We start from the raw sequence: 18,806 nt of genomic DNA, 5'->3' as shown, positions 1-18,806 counted from the left end.
AATCTCTTTCCTTTACTACAGATTTGTAACACTGTCTCATTTGATCGTACCGAGTGGATGTTGATCAAATTCACTTATTTACTTGTAACCTCTGACTGAATTGTGAGATATTTGGAGGAGCTTTCTGACTGCGACACCTGTCTGAGTGACGTGCTCATGAGCCTGTCCCATGTGTGTTCACAGTTAACACATGGAGGAACTGCTAATGAAAGAGACCCCCCCCCCCCTCCCTCAGCTGACTTTTAATACATCACGGGTTCAGCCTACATCTCACCACGGATCATTAACAGTTTCCCCCCCCCCCCTGCGAGAGCTGCGGCGTCCGTGTAAAACCCGCCTGCAATCGTCCGTGTTGAGAATGCTGATGAAAAACACGGTGTGTTGGACTGAATGCGTTCTGAAGGGACGTCCTTATCAGACGTGGGCCTTTGAGCCCGCACGGGGTCGAGGACGAGGCGCCCGTCTTCTGATAACGCGCTCCATCGCACACGCAATTGGAGGAGTGGGTTTGTAGAAGGTACCCGAGGTACAGAGGGAGGACCACAGCGTGGTGGGGACTTGACGTGTGTGACGTGTAAAGACGTTTGACGTGGATGTACCTCATATATTCTTTAACTTAAAATCCTCCTGAAGTGGTAACTTGATGTCTTTTTTCTTGCCGGATTCGTTAATAGCTTTTTTAAACGATACTGCAACATCAAGTCAAGAGTATGTCTTTGGTATCTTGGTATTTTTTTGGATGAGCTGCCTTGAAACGCTTTGAAATCTGGTGCACAGACCCATGTTAAATATCTCCACATCTCCCTCATGGATTCACCCCAAACTACCGCAGTTACTTGCTAAGCGTGGACAGAAAAGCAGCGCCATCGTGAGCATATTACAATGCAGTTTGTGCCCTTCATCCAGAGTTGCAACATCTGGCGGAGGCTGGTGCTGCTGCATCTTCTCGTTGGCTGCGGACACGACTCGGATCAGGTGCACGAATCTAATCTAACGATCCTACCTGTTGTCCACGGTGGTTTTCAGGATGTTGATGAACTCCTGGTAGCCGGGGAACTTGGACACGACGATGGAGAAGATGTGCCAGTCGTACTCCTCCATGATGTTCAGCATGAGCAGGGCCTCCTGCTGGATGGAGGCACCGAACTGGAAGAACGTCGACTTCACGTCCTGGGGAGAGAAAGCCGGGGCAGGAGGAGGTGGGGGGTGGGGGGGAGGACATTTAGTTGAAGGAATTCATTCTATTGTAAAAAAATCTAACCGCAAATCTCAGAAATGCCCATCGACAGCGCGGCATTCCGAATCCCGGCCGTCCGCACAACACGCAGTTTGAGACGCTTCTCGTGGTCGAGGGGATGAGGGCATTTCGCTCAAATGATTGGATCGGCGCTCGGTACGGGTTCTGCGGACCTGGTTCACTCTGAGGCTCTCGCGTCGCTCCGTTAAAACTCGGCCTCAATCATTCGCCACTTAATTCATCCCCCAAAAAAAACCAGGGACACGGGCTGAGACACGAGCACTGGTGCAGGTGGACAAATGTACTATTAATTTATATTGGAGGAGTTATTACGCCGCAGGCTATTAAACGAGGTGAAATGAGTCCCAGCAAATGAGTGATGGACGCGGGGAGGAGAAGGAGCGCCGCGGGACGAGCTCCTCTTTGCCTGTTTGTGGCACGAAATGCGGCTTATCTCTGCACCACTTGACTCTGGTACTCCAATTATGATGGGCTTGCAGGTCAGCGTGTGTGTGTGTGTGTGTGTGTGTGTGTGTGTGTGTGTGTCAGACCGCATCCTGACAGCCAGAGAGAAAAAAGAAAGATGTCCGAGAAGCACAGAACGAACGGTTGGAGCGAGAGACGAGAGACCAAATGAAGAGAATCCACCGTGTAAGATCACACCTGCTGTTTGGACAAATGGGCCCTCGTGCACTGACACACACACCGGCGCACGTATCACTGCGCCTGCAGCCTCCGTCCACCGCGTGACCGCACTGGAAAAAAAAGGTCCGTTTGTGTGACAAAGCAGCGACTGTAATGCTAGGAGCGTAGCGTAGCGCCATCCAGCATCATCCTCATTGTCCTCAATCAGATTACAGGTGATTCAACAAAAAGCATGTGTGCCATTTAAAAACAAGCACTGAGCCTTGAGTATCCGCATTGAGTTATGATAATATCGAATCATCTATTATTGAAGACGAGGGGACATTACGGGGAACGGGAAAGGAGCTGCGTATCAGTTTTAGTGAAACGTCATTTCGTGGCCGATCCGCGTGAGCGAGCTTCTCCTCGGAGTGTGATGGCTGCGCCGCTCCTCCTCCCCCCTTCATCAGGACCGTGGAAATGCTCTTTCGTGGCATCGTATCTGCGTGTGAGGCTGACTCTTCGCGGGGCACGTGTGTGTGTGTGTGTGTGTGCGTTCTAATGGGGTAGGAACTGAAGCAATGCTCGAGCGTGGTGGGACAGCAGGGAGGTCATGACGTGTCACTTCCTGTCTTCATCACTGCGGCGGATGATTCCGCGTAGGCCCTCTAGAAGAAGATATAGAATAGAAAAGGGTGGCGAGAGTATATGGAACTTACAAAAATACAAATGGTTTATAGGAATGTTTTTCATTACCAACATCTCAACCTTCCACATGTGGACAAATCACTAGACAAAGTGCCCTTGGTCAATTTTGCTCGGTTTATTTGACTTTGAGGTATTCTGTCAACCAATAAGAAAGGATTTGATTCTTCAAATATCGAGAAGCATAGTGTGTTGACTCCGAAAACAAAATGAAGACAACATTAATTCAGCAAAAGCTAATTCAGGTTGTGAATAAATAAACTCAATCGCATTCTGTCGGTGGTTCGTGTCTCTGCTCGTGTGCGTGTGCGCGTGTGCGCGTCTGAGCGAAGCCAAACCCCACCCCACACGACGGAGAACTTCGATCTGCTTCTAAATGAGGAGGCGTGAGCTCACGTCTCAGCTCAGCTTGGTGGCGCATGACTCCCATTGTGGGACCAAAAGCACCTCCATTCAACGCTGGAGTGAAGCAGACTCAGGGGAGAGGGGGGGGGGGGGGAATGGCGACAAAGAGCTGAATAAATCCAAACCTCCCCGCCGGTACCGTCAGCACACAGACAATGGACCCACTAAACTACACACCGATGCTACGCCTGCTCCTGTTTCCATTTCCGATTCCTCGTGGCACATGTTCCGTTTGTTGCCCGTTGCCTTTGTTCCCTTGGAGGGCGACGCAGAGAGACGTGACGCGAAGCGACGTGATAACAACACCGAGAAGAAGGCCACGATGGAGAGAGTCAGCAAAACGAGCACAGCAAGGAAGCCCAAGACGCTGAGTGACAGCGAGGGACGGTCCCCCAGAGACAAGGGGGGGTGGGGGGGGGGGGGGAGGGGGCGGCTCCCAATCCGTGACATCACTCTCATGTCTCTTCCCACTCACACCTTTAGCTGGCGGGCAACGCGCGCGCACGCACGCGCACGCACGCGCGCGGCTCTTCCTCCCGCGCCGCGTCTATCGCGTTCACAGTCTCCCAAACCTCCAAGTTGTGTTATAAATAGCAGTCCTCATATCCGCTGATAGCGCGGTGTCCCGTCTGGTCTGATGACACGCGCGCACACGTGCAAAACATCAAGCCGACGAGCGTGAATTGTGGGTTGCGGGTTGCGAGGCGCACGCCATCTCCCACTGCGCTGTGTGTGTGCGGCGTCCACGAAAAAGTCCTAAATATAAACGGACAGGCATAAAAATAACTGCGGCGAAACAAAAGAGCTCAAAACGTCTGAGGAAACAAACTGGAACGCCAAGAATAAAGACACACACACACACACACACACCATTCCATCAACAACCTGGAGGACAATCCAGTGACCACACGGCCTTCACCACTGAGGTCTGTCCATGCTGCGTTCTGCAAGCAAACAGCTGCAGCGATGCATACAGAGAATGTAGGACGCAATACTTTTATTTTATTTACTTCACTTATTTACTTGATAACAAAGACAAAGAGCGAAGCTGCCTGGTTTATTGTTGGCTAATCTGGTGTAAAATCGCACACACTGGTATAATATCCCATAGATAGGTATTGGTGCCTCTGTCCATGGTGCTGAATTATATATATATATATATATATATACAAAGCGAAAATACAGCTATACCTATGCTTCCAGCTCTAGATTGAACTACCAGTTTCATGTTATAAAATTATTTTAAAAAAGGAACCACGGATGAGAAGTTAAGATGCTTTTAAGCTTCTTAACTTGTTTGGTTTTAGTTTTGAATAACTTTTTCTTTAAAGTTCCACTCTGTTTTCTGTGCAGCCTTGTTACAAAAGGAGAACATTGTATGTATATACAATATATATATAGTTGTCTAGAATAAAAAGCAAGCATCCTCATCCTTTTCCTTCTGTCTCTTCATATCCACACAGAAGCTCATTGCTCTAACAGCATTGCTTTAATCAGGTTTTTTACTTCCACGTTATGCCAGTTTACTGCTTTAGATGCTTCCTTTATGAAGTTAATTCAGACTTTACGAGATTACTGTGTATATGTGTGTGTGTGTGTGTGTGTGTGTGTGTGTGTGTGTGTGTGTGTGTGTGTGTGAGGAGAAAAATCTGTGTTTGTTTGTTTTTTATAGTAATTAAAGCGCCTTCAACAACATCAAAAGCTACACCTAAAACACACACACACACACACACACACAGCTCTGTTTGACGCCAGAAGCTTATTTTCTGCCGTGAATGGGTATCATTTCAGTGGATAATACGCACACAGGAGAGACAGAGACCTATTCAAAGTTCATCACAAAGGAGCAATTTCAGCCTGTGTGTGTGTGTTTGTGTGTGTGTGTGTGTGTGTGTGTGTGTGTCTGTGGTTCTCTGTCAGGACTTTTTAACAAGCAATCGAGCCCCCACAGGAAAACACTGACAAAATAACATCATCCCTCTCTCTGTGTGTCTCCCCCTCTCCTCTAATAAGTCCAATATCTTCCTCTCTGCGTCTTTCTGTCTCTCTGTCCGGGGGCGCTGCCATTCCTCGCCTCCCTCTATCCGTCTCGTCCTCTCCCGCCCACTCCCCCCCCCATCTCTTATAATAAGGCCGATATCCCGCTTCACTCCTCGGGGGACCTAACCCTACCTCTGATGGCGGCGGCGGCGGTGGCGGGATTGAAAGTCTAACGACACCATTTACCCAGAGTTATATTAATAGAGAGCAAACAAACAAATGCATCGGCCCCAGTTTGACACAAATGGAGATCAGGAAGGCAGGAAATTACAAATATCGTTATTAATCGTTGGTACCACTTGGACATATTGTGCATTGGGCAAAGAATGTCTCATTATTAGGGTAATAGTGGAGACATCATTATGAAAAATGTTCTAAAATTCAATATTGCCAACAATGCACATGATTATTATTGTCTTCCTTTTAGCTGTCTAGCCACCGTGCTTCCATCCTGCAGCTCCATTTCCTCTTTATATCCTCTTTCTTTCCTTTCCTTTCATGCCAATTAAACGACTTTTCCTACTTCCTCGGTGGCTTTTCCCTCCATCTTGCCCACCTCACAATTTGGTCGGCTTTTGAGTGAGTCAAATGCTGTGATTGAGCAGAGGTGCTAATCACAGTAAAATGGGTCTTTGGATTGGGAGTCGCAGCAGGATCCTCCGCGCAGTGAAGCTTTGTTCGACAGATAGCATTCCAACAAGAGCCCCCTTTGTCAGGATTACTTGTTGAAACATGTATTCTTGAATGTAGTAATCCTGTGTGGAAGCACGCTGCGTGCAGCCGCCCCCTGAAAGGGTTTCAGAGAATGGGAATGTTTAAATGGTGAACCTCGTCTGAGGAGCAGCTTTATTAGCCGAGGAAGGGGGTGCTTTAACTCTCCACCTTCGAATGAATTCATGGGATATTTGTCCACTAAATTCACAGTGAAATGGATTTCTTTGTGTGTGTCAGGGGGGGGGGGGGGGGGGGGGGTGGTCTGCATCCCGCAGAGTTCATTCCAAAGACACAAAACAACACAATATAAACCGGAGCACACAAAGAATGGAAGAACACCCGCTGCCCCTGAAATAACAAGAAAATCAAAGGCCTCAAAGGCCAAATTCACTCAGGAACAAAAGCCCTAGAATTACATTCGGGGAGTCGAAGTCGAGCAGCAGAGGAACAAGCGGGGGCAACGCCAGGGAGGGACGGGAACTGCTGCAAAGTCGCTTTCATGTTAATTTCAACTTTTCAGGAACAACATTGGAGCTGGAGCACCAGGGAGCGGGTTTGATCTCTCAGCTGGCTTACGTGAGGGCAAATGAGGAGAGGGAGATACAAATAAATAAATGAAGTGATGGAAAACAGTTCTTGCAAAATGAGCTTTTTTCAGTTGAACAAACCTTCGGCTGTTGTCCTCAATCTGCAATTAAAAACACTCCAACAGCTTTCTGTTCAATGAAGAGTTTGGTATTTTGGAAGCCACTCAAATTTGCTTGATATTAAAACCTTCTGTGACCATTTAAGATGATGCTATGGCCAGAAATAATTAGGCATAAAGACTGTGAAGAGGAGGAAACTTTCCGAAAACCAAAGTGAGGTCCAAACAAGGGAGGATGTCCGGTCCGTATGCTAAGCTAAGCTGAGCTAAGCTAACTGACTGTAGCCTTAGATAGACATTGGCATTGATCTTCTTATGTAGCTCTACACACTGATTCGACCAAATCTCAATCCACGTTCATGCACTTCATGAAATACCAAAGTAACCGCCTCTCGCGCTCATTACATCCGCTGGATCTGTAGCCTGGAAGGGAGGACGTTTTACCCCTCGCTGCGGACCTGACAAACGACTACAGGTGGATCAATACCTGCGTCGTGTGCCGCTAGCTCAGACATGCATTAGTCAGCGCTCACGGTCATCGCCAAAATACAGGGACCAGGGACAGGAAACTAAAACAGCCAGGAGCAATGTCAGGGGGCAAGTGGGTAAAAGGGGACTGAAGGAGGGAGCATGAAGAAGTGAGGGAGGACCGAGGAAGCAGAAAAAGAGAACAAGGAAAGGAATCGTGGAAACATCTTATCTTAAGGATGAGCGTGTTGGTGCATGCATTTTGTTAGCTCCACGTCCACGTGCACTCTCTGACTTTACTGTGCTTTAGCAAAGTGCAATATAATACAATATAAGTGCTTTGCCCCAAACCCCATCGTCATCTCAAAGCGTTTTCATTGGCTGCCACCTAACGGACAGCCCCCCTGGGAGCAGTCCATCAGTCACACACATACATACGGAAACAGAGGGGAAGTCCCTGGTGTACCTTTTGTTACCACAAATGGGTCATTTACATTTCTGGGCAAAAGTGTGATGAAGAGTGAAAGAGATTGAAGGAGACGATTGAATACAACAAGGGGAAAGGAGAGATGGGAGGAGGGGAAAGAGCAAGGGAAGGAAAACATCGGACGAGATGGCAATATAAGATGAACTAGAACAGTAACAATGAACGTGTGAACGCGAGTTGGAGTGGAGGTAAAAGATCGGGTTGTTTGGTCCTCCCTCGTTGTTCCTGTTTCTTAGCAGTTGCAATATTCACTTGGTTTTTATGTTGCAGCTTTTAATCCACGAATCTCTGATTGACCACAAATACCAAATTAGCCACAGTTCAAGCTTGAAAACGAGGAGATGTCCAGGAGGCTGCTCACACTCGCGGTCGCCTTGGCAACGTATTCGTGGAGCCACCTGACAGACGGGAGGTGATGCAAAGTGTTTAAATCGATCAGCGCGTCAGGACAACTGACCTTTTGTTCTCATTGTGTTCTCCTCCGGATGAATGAAGGTATAAAAGAAAACGACAACCACAAAAAAACACCACTTAATTACAGTGAACGTAATGAAAATGAAATCAGTGTGAGGGCGGTGGGGGGGGCGAAGGAATGAGTCACCTCATGACGCCGGTTGGAAGCTGACAAACATCTCGGAGGATCGGGGTCGCCACCCCCCCCCCCCCTCCCCGAGGCCCCTCGTATGGGGGCGGAGGGACGGTAATACGTTGTGACTCGAATCGTGAGCGCGGAGAAGCATCTGCGGAGCGACTCAACCGGGTCACGGGCGCGCGCGGACCTTCTCCAGTGCGCGACTCCAGCGGCGCACACCAAGATTTTGGGAATGTGGGTCAATTACGAGGATTCTGTGTCACTCGCGGAAAGGTGTTCCTCATGTGTGTGTGTGTGTGTGTGTGTGTGTCGCGCGCGCTGAAAGTCAGAGGAAGCGGAGACACATCGTGACCCACTTTGTAGCTCAAGTTTCAAATCCTCTTTTAAGGTAAATGGACACACACACACACACTTCCGGTAGTGCCCGATGGTTCCCTCACTTGACTCGGTCTATTTTAGTCCTGCAGACCCCTCTTTGTCATCCCTCTCCTCTGTGATCCTCAAACGTTGTCTCCTCTCTCTCTACTCTCCTTCGTTTACCTCCGTTGCGTCCGTTGCATTTTGTTGACGTCGGTGATGAGATCAACGCGTGATTGGCCGAGCCGGTGAAGTGATAAGTCTGTGATTGGCTCGGGGAGATTTTGTTTTTTCATCACACCCTCTGCGGGCCGCTGGATTATTAACGAACATGCAAACCTGTGGCGGCTGGTCCATTGAAGGCAATGAATGTATTTATAATAAAAATATTTCACAAATAGTCAATATTTGTGTTTTTGAAACATGGATTATATACCTGTTGATATTTGTAAATTAAGATCTGTGCAAAATGTGTGCTTTTCCTGCACGTCCTCCTCTGCGCTTGTTTACATGTCTCAGCTGTTTCGGGCAGGGTCCCAAAGGAGGAGGGTCTAAGGAGCAGTTAGCCAATCACTGATGAAGTTAACGAGTGTCATTATACTTTCAGCGCCCTACAATACATTGAGATTTGGGGCTAGCTCTTCGCCGCCCTGCGCTGCGCTCTCGTCGGGGCGAGTCTCACGATGCGCCCATTTAGCGTCATGACAACGGCGAGCAAGACCAGACCCAACCTCGGCAACGGTTGGGTCTGAAATATATTCATATCGTAATATTTATCCTATATCCTATATTTATTATGATATTAATATGTGATATTCATAATAGTTATGGTAGTTATCATATTCTGGAATAAATGTTAAAAATATTAAAAATATTGCAGTAATAATGCGTGTTTGATATCCTGTTTTGCATTAAATCACGCCGGGATGTTCACTGAAACTGGCCCCACCCAAAAAAAAATAATCACCAGCGGCCACTAATGCAAACACATGCATATATGCATGCGTGTGTTTGCATGTTCGTGCATCTTTCTGTTTTCCTAGATGCATGTGCACTGGAGGGGGGGAGGGGGGGGGGGGCAGAACGAGAGATCGGAGACCGAGATGCGCGTGGAGGGAAATAAGGAGACACGTGTGGTGCGCTGGTGGGAGAAACAGTTGCCCTAGTTTGCAAATGAAAGACATTACGGCTCAAAAATGTGCAGCAGGATGAGCCAAAGGGGGGGGGGGGGGGATATTTCTCTGTCATCCCTTCGCCCCTTTTTTCCCTTCACTTTCATTTCTCCCCGTTCATCCCTGCCTCGCGCTGCTTGTTTGAATAATAGTGTTCATTAAAATGAAGCATAGTTGTCCTTCATTCCATCGTTGCACACACCATTCGTATCTGAGTGCATGATATCCCATAAAAGTCAATGTATAGATGCATATTTAGAAAGTCACTTCTCACTGGTTAGAAGTTAAACTGGCTGCTGGCCAACTGCAGCCCACTGACGTTTTTTCAAAGGTCTGGGGTACATTTATTTTATGACTACAAGACGCCTGAGCACATTAATAGCACTGTATGTACATCACACGTCCTGGATTTAATCCTACACAACGTGCTGAATGCCATGCGGTTCATTTTGTGAAACAAATCGTTAGGTCTACAGAACAAAACTACTTGGTTAAGGTTGGAAAACACATCCTGGTTAGTGTTAAAAAATACTTAATAACGTATAACAGTGCAATTTAAGAATGTAGCACAGCAACGTTGTAAATGGATCAACTTGTCTGTGCATGTGAATATGTACACATTTGTGTGGGAAAAAATTAGGTTGTTTTCAATGGAATAAAAAAGCAGACTTGACACTCACACATTACATGGGGCACATTACAGCCAATTATAAAACTAAAGTCTATTGTTTTTATTTTAGCTTTGCTGCACACACATTCCTGTATTTGTGTGGGTTTGTGTGCACAGTGTCTAACCCTCCTCTCAATGTCTGGAGGCTGAACACGCCACACATGCAACCGCATGTCTCAGCATTACCTGCGTTCTGATAACGCACTGTTCACAGGACATGGTCACCTGCCACAGTGCAACATGTTTGTTTTGTGATTCCTAACATCTCTCTTAGTTTGAAGCCGTCACTCCATCGCAGAGCTCGAAGGAGCCCTGTGGAACCCCGCGGTGAAGGGGATGGACTCCCTATCAGGACCAACAGGAGTCTGATCCAGCTGGGTTCTCAGTCAGAGCTGCTCACCCAGTGCTCAGGGCATTCAATTAAAACTGCACGATCAACTATGCTAACGGGATATCCAACAGGACCTTGATCAAGCATTTGTTTGTACAAGGAGGTCATTCATTACTCCAAGAGAGTCTGGCTGCAGGATTTTAAGGACCTCACACCTGTCTCTGGCTCATTTGCAGTCCATAAAAGTCCTAATGACACCTCAGCAGACACGAGTAAAACTGGGGGGTTTTGAGAGATGACTATGTTCTCACCGGTCCTAAAAATAGAGACTTACTGTAAGTTTTCCGCGTGTTTTGGTGGAGCTTCACATGCTTCACCACACGCACCCAGTGACCACGACGGAGATGTAAGCTGCAGAACGCGGCCTCCGTCGCGGTTTGGTGCAAAGCTTTCTGCTTTAATCAACGGCGGCTGAGTGGCTTGTTGTTCACAACGTGTCTCATTAGGTTCGTCGGCGTGAGAAGAGACCGCATCATCGGTGTTGTCACCGACTGTGGCCCCCGCAGTGTCCTTTGGAAACGCCGCACCCCTCTCCTCCGCCTTCTCAGTTTTTCATCTCTGATTTCCGAGGAGGCGTCCTCACCTCTGGAAAGGACACTGGACGGCTGTGTCCCGGGTCAGTGGCACCTGACAGCAGACGTCCCTCTCATCCTCCCTTTGTCTGCATCCATTCGCCTCCCGCAGCCCTGTCTTTGTCCCGTCACAGCCTCCTTGCTTGTGTGGTGCAGATTCAGTTGTAGACACAATGAAAACTGGAATACGAGCATCCCCCCCCCCCCACGCTCACTCGATCTCGGCCACTACCTTCCCCTTTTTTCTCTCACTTTCAACGATGAATAGTTTCTTTCATCATACTGCTTTTTGTTTTTTTTAAACTCTCCTCTTTTCCTTTTTTTTTTGTCGTCCCGCTTTGTCTTTGCTCCAATTTTTCTTCCCCGGGTTTGTTTTCACTTCCTTTTTGTTCTGCAGGCTGCACCTGTCAGCCGGTGAGTGATTAATCCGTCCTATTTATCCATCTCTTCACCAAGCCGTCTGCTGATGTCAGCCACCCTGCACTGCTTTTATGTTGTTTAAGAACCATCGCAACGGCGTCTTTTCATCTTTCTACTTGTCCACGTCTAGAGAAACACTTACTTTGCCGTATTATTGCAAAAGGGAACGAAATCTGGGAAAAGAGGATTTGGCCATGCAAACTACCAGCAGTTACCAAATGTCAGATATAATATTCAGTAGTATAACTGTCAAATGCTGAGCTCCCAGGTGAGAAATGTTTGTTACTGCTTGAGAAGAGAGCAGAATGAATGTGAAGACAGTGATGTGTGCACAGTGAATCTCTTCTGAATAAATAAAAGTGTCCGGAGGTCATGCAGACCGCGAGGAAACGAGTGCACTCAAGTGTTTGATACAAAGGCATTTCGTTCACAAGAATGTATCTACAGTAGGGCTGTCAACATTAACGCTTAAATCTATGCGATTAAAAGACGAACAAGATTAATCGCTTAAAATGTGCGATTAATTTGCTTTTTATTTTATTTTTCTATTGACAGCCCTAATCTATAGCCAAGGTTTTTAGGGTTATTTTGTAAACAAATAAAGAAGATACACAAGCCTAGAAGGAGGTGTGTAGGGTCCAGATTGCAGAGCATTCCTTTAGAAGACAAAGCAACCAGTGAAGACCCACATCCTTCCAGTCAGCGCTTTGTCTTGTGGACGTTGTCTTGTGTTGACTACTCATTTTATCAGCCTCTGATACTGACGCGCAGGTTTCTCATCTGCATGAAACCTTTCAAGTGTGTGCTGCATTGTTCACGTGGCACCCGATGAAAGTAACGCTGTTCTACTCATTATTTTACTATTACACCATCAGATTGTTCCAATTTGTATTTTTGAGCTGCGAGGCGGACCTGTGGGGGTTTCAGCCATTGATGCCTCACACGTTAGTGCATAACAAGCCAATGACGAAATGAAGTCCTTTTAACCACATTTTTTTCCTTCAGAATATTGCAACCTGGTCATACTCCATCGCTTCTCTAGGTACTCTGTTTAGCATGGCAGAGCACCAGACCCCCCCCCCCCCCCCCCTGAAAGGGACTCTGAATGAAGCAGAGGTTTTATCTGACGCGCCCTGCGTGAGGACCTGATGGCCGACTGAGAGCTGATCTCCTTATCTGTCCGTCCTTTATCCTATTAGCGTATCACCTTCCATCGCACCCTCCATTCAAAAGATGAGAGCAGCTTTTACTAAGCTGCACCCTCCCTCTACCTTTGCTGCTCAATCTCCCTCCCTCCCTCCCTCCCTCCCCCAATCGCTTCCCTCCCTTCTCTCCTCAGCCGTCCATGTCCAGGTTCTCACGCTTGATAGGCTGCACCACCTTGACCTTCTCCACATGAGCGTCTTCCGTGTTGTAAACATAATGATACTTCTACCTTGGCTTCTGGAAGACACCTGACATAACTCACATGGCCGCAAAAGGTCTCTTCCATCACTCTCTCTCCCTCTCTCTCTCTCTGCTCCGCAGTTAATCATTTTCTGTCACTCCCTCATTTCTTTTTAGTAGCAGCTGCTGGCCAGAGAAGTGCTGAGGCAGCAACTGGGTCCAATTTCTGAAGCACCACACGGACCCCGACGAAAAAAACCAACTGATGCCCAGAACACAGTGGCCGAGGGAGGAGGAGAAAGCGAGACGGGAGAGCGTGACAGAAGAGTTGCCGATGCCCAGAGCTGCCTGCCAAGAATCGATAAGAGATAGACTGATGACTGTAGAACATCCCCACTGGTACAACCAGCGGCAAACACACACACACACACACACACACACACACACAAGTAGACCGCCCGTAAAAAAGTCCAGGATCGCTGAGGCAGTCATGGATCTTATTTTTCTATTAAGTATAGAAGGAAAAAGACACACAGGAATGATTTATCTTATATGCCCTTTACAGTTTTACTGAAAGCACAAATAAATAAAGGTGCTAACTGCAACCACAAAGGGTTCTTTGGCTTGTGCTTTGAGGAGGGACCTTTTTTAGTATCTGGTAGAACCTTTATTAAAGGGGAAACGTTCCACTCAGAACCCTATATTGGACGGTGTAAAGATCCCATATAATGGTGCAAAGCTTCCATCCGGAACCATTTATCTGTAGGTTTCATCCCGTAAATGTTTGACCTTCTGTTACCGACACTGAAAAAAATGTTCTTGTTTAAACTCTGTTGCCGTGGGAACCGCATCCAGCATCTGTGGGTGTCGTGTGAGAGTTTTCCGGAAGCCTTGCAGCTGTCCTGTACATTAATTCAGCCACGGGGTGTTTTGGGGTAAAGAGTAAAGAGGGATCGGTGGATTCATCGCTTTGTCTCTGCACAGCAGCCACTTTGACTCCTTCATGTCCCCCCCCCCCCCGCCCGTCCGTCCTTTCACTCCATCAGCCAACTCGCCCTCATTGTTGTGCTATTAAGCAGCTTTGCATTGCTCTGTTTGTGGTTTTCAACACTCGGGGGGGCAGGTGGGGGTAAGGGGGTCTTTTTACCACTGAAAATGAACACATCTCTCTCCAGCAACCCCCCCCCCCCCCCCCACATCGCTCCTTCCTCCCTTTGTTTTTCTCTGTAATCGGTCCAGGCAAACGTGCCTTGAACCTTTTAATAACAGTGAAACCAAATGAAGTAACAATGAAGCCTTTAATGGCACAATAACGCATTGTTCTGTACCACCACAAATTCAAAATGCAGATTTCAGTCGTGGTTTATCACATACAGTTTTTTTTTTAAGAAGATTACTGCGTTATCTCCCCTGCTTTATAATATTTGTTTGCATCCAAATAAACTGTCAGCTGTACAACTTTTATTGGTTTATTATTGGTTTCATCAAAAAAACATCAAGTCAAGAAAATGGTTTTCTAGAAAAAAGTCGCAAACTGTTTTGAAAATAACAGAAATTTTGAAAAAATGTCAAGCAACAAAAGTGAAAAAGTATTAGGTTGAAAAATATTTTGACAGTTAAAGAATATTAGTTAAAAGAATGTCCTTCAAAAGATGCTTTGAAAATAAAAAAAATATTTCATGTCAAGAAATGTCAAGGAAGAAATACAAAATATAAGCATGAAATATGTAATAAAAAGTCACAAATATTCTGTCTAAAAATGTTTCGAAAAAGAGTCAAAACTGTTACCTTGAAAAATGTAATGAAAAGAAAGGGGTCAAAAATGTTTTTAAAGAAAGTCAAAAAGAATTTTGAAAAATAAGAAAAACTAAAATTACATTAAATAAATGAATCAAGTCATTGTTGAAAATGTCTCTACACAAAGTAATATTAACTTTCCAGCTAATTGGTCTTAACTCTAATTGATGAGTTATTGATCATTAGCTCGTCATCTATACATCAGCAGTCCTCCATCGGTACAAAGACGACACTCTGTCAAGTGTCTTCACTTAACTTGTGTCAAAAAAACATCTCATCATCTCTCCCTCCTCTCCTTCACTCTCCTTCCTTCCTCCCTACTTTCCCATTTCTTCCACCCCACCAACGACCCTTTGTTCCTCCCATTGCTTTTACTTTTTTTTTAAAAAATTTCGTCCTCTTCATCACCGTCTCCCAGTGTCCCTCGGACCCGTCTCCACTGCGGTGAGACCCGCACAGAGCGCCGGGTGCGTTGTCGGGTTCACTCGAGGCTCCGTGGCGATCGATACGTATTTGGGCAACAGCTCAACATAATTATGGAGGGATACTGAGAATCGCCTTGGCTGGAAGCTGTGTGTGTGTGTCTGTGTGTGTCTGTGTGTGTCTGTGTGTAATTGCTACCTGCCGATGGTCACTTTCTCTGAGTCTCCCTCCCCTGCCGCCACCAGCCCTCCACTCTCCTCCCTCCATCCTTTGCAGCGCTGGTTGCAATAAATGACTTTGGATAAGTGGCCCGGTGCTGCTGCTGCAGCCTGCATTCTATCTCTGCAGCTTAAACCTTAAATGTTAACGATTCAAATCATCACCGTGTGATTCCAAACATGCCTCGAAGTAGATGCTACGTGGCACCGTGGCGCTCGAGACCCCCCCCCCCCCCCCCCTCCAAAAAAAAGGGTGAGTTAGATGGACGTTTCTTAGCGATACAGCTGCAGCGTAAACCAACAAATAGTCCTACAGGGGGGAGAAGACTGTTGGGACCCGTCCTCAAAACCAACCGACCCGAGGCGGAAAAGTATTAAATATGCGTTGACGTAATGCTGCTAGAAGGTGTGAAATCAGTGAGCTCAGAGAGAGAGAGAGAGAGAAAACGAGGCAGAGTACTCACAGAGTAGTAATCACCGCATTGAAGCTCAGCGTCGTGCATTAATCCCACAAACAAAGCACACACAGCTGCAGCAGCAGCAGCGGGGCGGCATGCGTGTCAGAAAGCAGGATTCTTCATGGCACTTACATCTGAATTTGATAAACAAGGGCCCCCCCCCCCCCCCCGGGCACGAAAAGGCAGTAACATGATTGCCGCACATCACAAACGTAATGATGCTTCCCGAGGATGCGCCAACGTTTAAAGTCAAATGTTTTGAAGGGGAAGTGGGCTGCGTGTGATTCTTCATGCGTATTATTATTCTTTAGGTGTGTAAGCCAAGTGGGACGAGTGGAGATGAGAGATTTAGTCACGCAAAACACGTGGACACGCACGCACACAGTTGCCGGAATCACGATGACATGAAAAGGAGTCATGATTGATTCCCACAATACTGAGACGGCCCTCAGGCACACACACACACACACATATTCGCCCCCAAGAGGGACGATGAGGCTGCTTTCGTCCCATTGGTCCATTTGCTTGTGTGTGTGTGTGTGTGTGTGGTATTCGAGGAAGCTGAGGAAAATCACATCGCCCTCCTTGCAAAGCCCCATGGGACGACGATGACGGGGTCTCTGAGAAGCCAGGAACCCAGGTGTGTGTGTGTGTGTGTGTGTGTGTGTCACAGAGAGGGAGTTTTTTTCTGAAAAGTACTCACACACCGGCTCAGGACATCTTTGCACTCGGCTTTATTTGCACCCGGAGCACGGCGGGAGGGAAACTTCTCCACGGAGTCAAGTGTCCGGGGAGATAACAGAGCGTTGCAGAGCTCATATTGGAGCTTATTGGAGCTTAACAGAATAAACCCAAAGCAATAACAGTCATGTTTTTAGCCGTCGGATGGACCATTTTCCATCCAACCGGCTAAGTCTGACTGGAGGTTCTTTTTCGTTTTTGTCTCGTTACTCGACTACAAAGTGGGTTCACTTCTTCCCCCCGTCACAGGGGCCATTATCATATTACCCCCCCCCACGTCAGGAGCAAATGCGCCAAGAAGGCCACGAGGATCGAGAAGAGGGGGGAAAAAAGAAAGAGGAAAAAAACGTGCATCGCCTGTAGGTGCCTTTTAAAAACGTTAATTCTTTCCGGCGTGCTCTGCCCATCGGCGAAAAGGCGCAAAAACCCCCCCCCCGTCGCCGGCGGGCCGCTGTGTCCGTGGGCCGGTGGGTTGTGGGCCTCCACGTGTCCATCCGTCCATCCATTAGCATCTCTCACTGGGCCGCGACCCCGAATAGGCGATTCGGCTGAAGGGCACCCGAACACGCCAGCGGGGGGGGGGGGGGGGGGTGGGGGGCGGGGGGTTGGGGGGGTCGTGGGTCGTCTGATAGATGCTGAGTCCAAGATGTCCTCACAAATCCTCATTTGAGAAGGAATGTCTCTAAAAATACAAATGAACTAATGTGGAACCCTGTTAAATGATTAAAAGTCATATTTTACAGCCACTGCATGAATCCTCCTACTAAATATAAACAGGGATGAAGGTTTGTGCCCAGTGAAGAATGTTTAAAAGTGACACTTCCCTCCCCTCCTTCCCTTCTCTCCCCCACTCTAAATCCTGTCTTATCTCATCCTGTCCTTCCCTCCAGCTTCTGCTCATCATTCCACTTAAACTCTTCCACTAATGAGTTTCTCCTCCTCACCCCCCCCCCCCCCCCCCCCCCAACCCTCCTTCCCCTTGTGCTCCTCTTCTTTTAGTTTCACTTTTAGACGATACGAGCGTCATCTTAACGGTGAAAACTAAAGCGTCAGCTGACTCTCTGGACCTCGTTTCTCATTCCTCGACCCTTTTTTTCCAAAATTCCCGGGAAAGATGTAATGAGGACACTGTGTGTACTGCAGGTTCACCACGACAGGTAAAGGATACCTGGTGAGAACATATATATACATATATACACAGCCAGAAGGGCGTTGATGCTGGAGTGACCCTGAGATCAAGTGGAGCACGTCCTTCTCCATCCTTCACCCCATCTTCCTGGTCGATCCGTGCCAGGAGTAATGGCCTAACGACAAACAGGAAGCATGAAGAGTGGCAGAGATCGCCGCGGCCGCTCGGCCTCCCCTCGGCCCCCCCTCGCCTCCCCTCGGCCTCCCCCCAACCACCGCTCGGCTTTAGCAACCTTCTGCACGGCGAAGCCAGCACGACGTTAGTACAAGCTGTGACGGGATCTGCGTCAAAACGCCTTCTTTGCCACAATATCCCAAAAATCAACTTGCCAGGCTGCTTCGGCGGTGCCAATCGGGGAAATGGGGGGGGGGGGATGTGCAGCGAGGGGGGGGTGGCGTGATAGTCACTGAACATTTGAACTGATCCTCCAGAAAATAAAATCAATCTGCACTTAGAACCTTTACTGCATCCTCTTGTCATCAGAATAACTTTCCCAGTTTCTCATTGGATGCGATAGAGGAGTTTTATTCAATAGACAAATAAGAGAATAAGACATTTTACATTTCAGGAGAGCCACGTTACAGTTTTTCTCCATTGGTTTGGCTCATTTTTTGAAACAGAAATGACATTCTCAAAACAACATGGACAAACCTCCAAACCACTTAGCAATTTCTCAATACAGAATTGAATTTCTCATTCATTTGGTCAAATGCAAATGTCTAAGTACATGTCTCAATGTCTCAGTACATCTTTGCAAATGATTAAGTACATGTAGCCTACGTTTAGCACAATTTCCAAGTAAATAGATCTTGTTGATCTAAACTGATTGTTGATTCTCAGTCTAATTGTTTTTTGCTCCAAAACGTCTCAGCGTATTTTCCTTGTATAAGTCAATCACATGCACAATAGTCTGTTCAATTGTCAAAATTACTCAAGAACATAATACCATGAATAACATTTGATAAATTCACAGTATTACAACAATTGACAGTCAGGTGAAACTAGAACTTTATTTTATCTATTCTTTGACCGGCTTTATTTACAGCACTGTAGTATGCATATAATTTACATTGGTTTTTGTTTCTGTGTTTATT

The 18,806-nt window shown here is 47.0% G+C and overlaps 1 protein-coding gene across 1 annotated transcript in view; it reads right to left on the bottom strand.

Annotated features, from left to right (window-relative positions):
* The window catches only part of grin2aa (glutamate receptor, ionotropic, N-methyl D-aspartate 2A, a), an 87,762-nt gene that overhangs the window by 28,213 nt on the left and 40,743 nt on the right, over positions 1-18,806 (bottom strand). Inside the window, exons 3-4 of the mRNA XM_062566193.1 lie at positions 1,004-1,170; positions 83-162 (exon numbers count right to left, since the gene is read on the bottom strand). Coding sequence (XP_062422177.1) covers positions 83-162; positions 1,004-1,170 — 247 coding nt within the window. The remainder of the gene's footprint in view (positions 1-82; positions 163-1,003; positions 1,171-18,806) is intronic.

The sequence above is a fragment of the Pungitius pungitius genome, chromosome 12, assembly GCF_949316345.1.
Source record: "Pungitius pungitius chromosome 12, fPunPun2.1, whole genome shotgun sequence".
Classification (NCBI taxonomy): Eukaryota; Metazoa; Chordata; class Actinopteri; order Perciformes; family Gasterosteidae; genus Pungitius; species Pungitius pungitius.
Note: the sequence above shows the minus strand (reverse complement) of the source record. Positions and strands in the feature narration are given on the sequence as shown.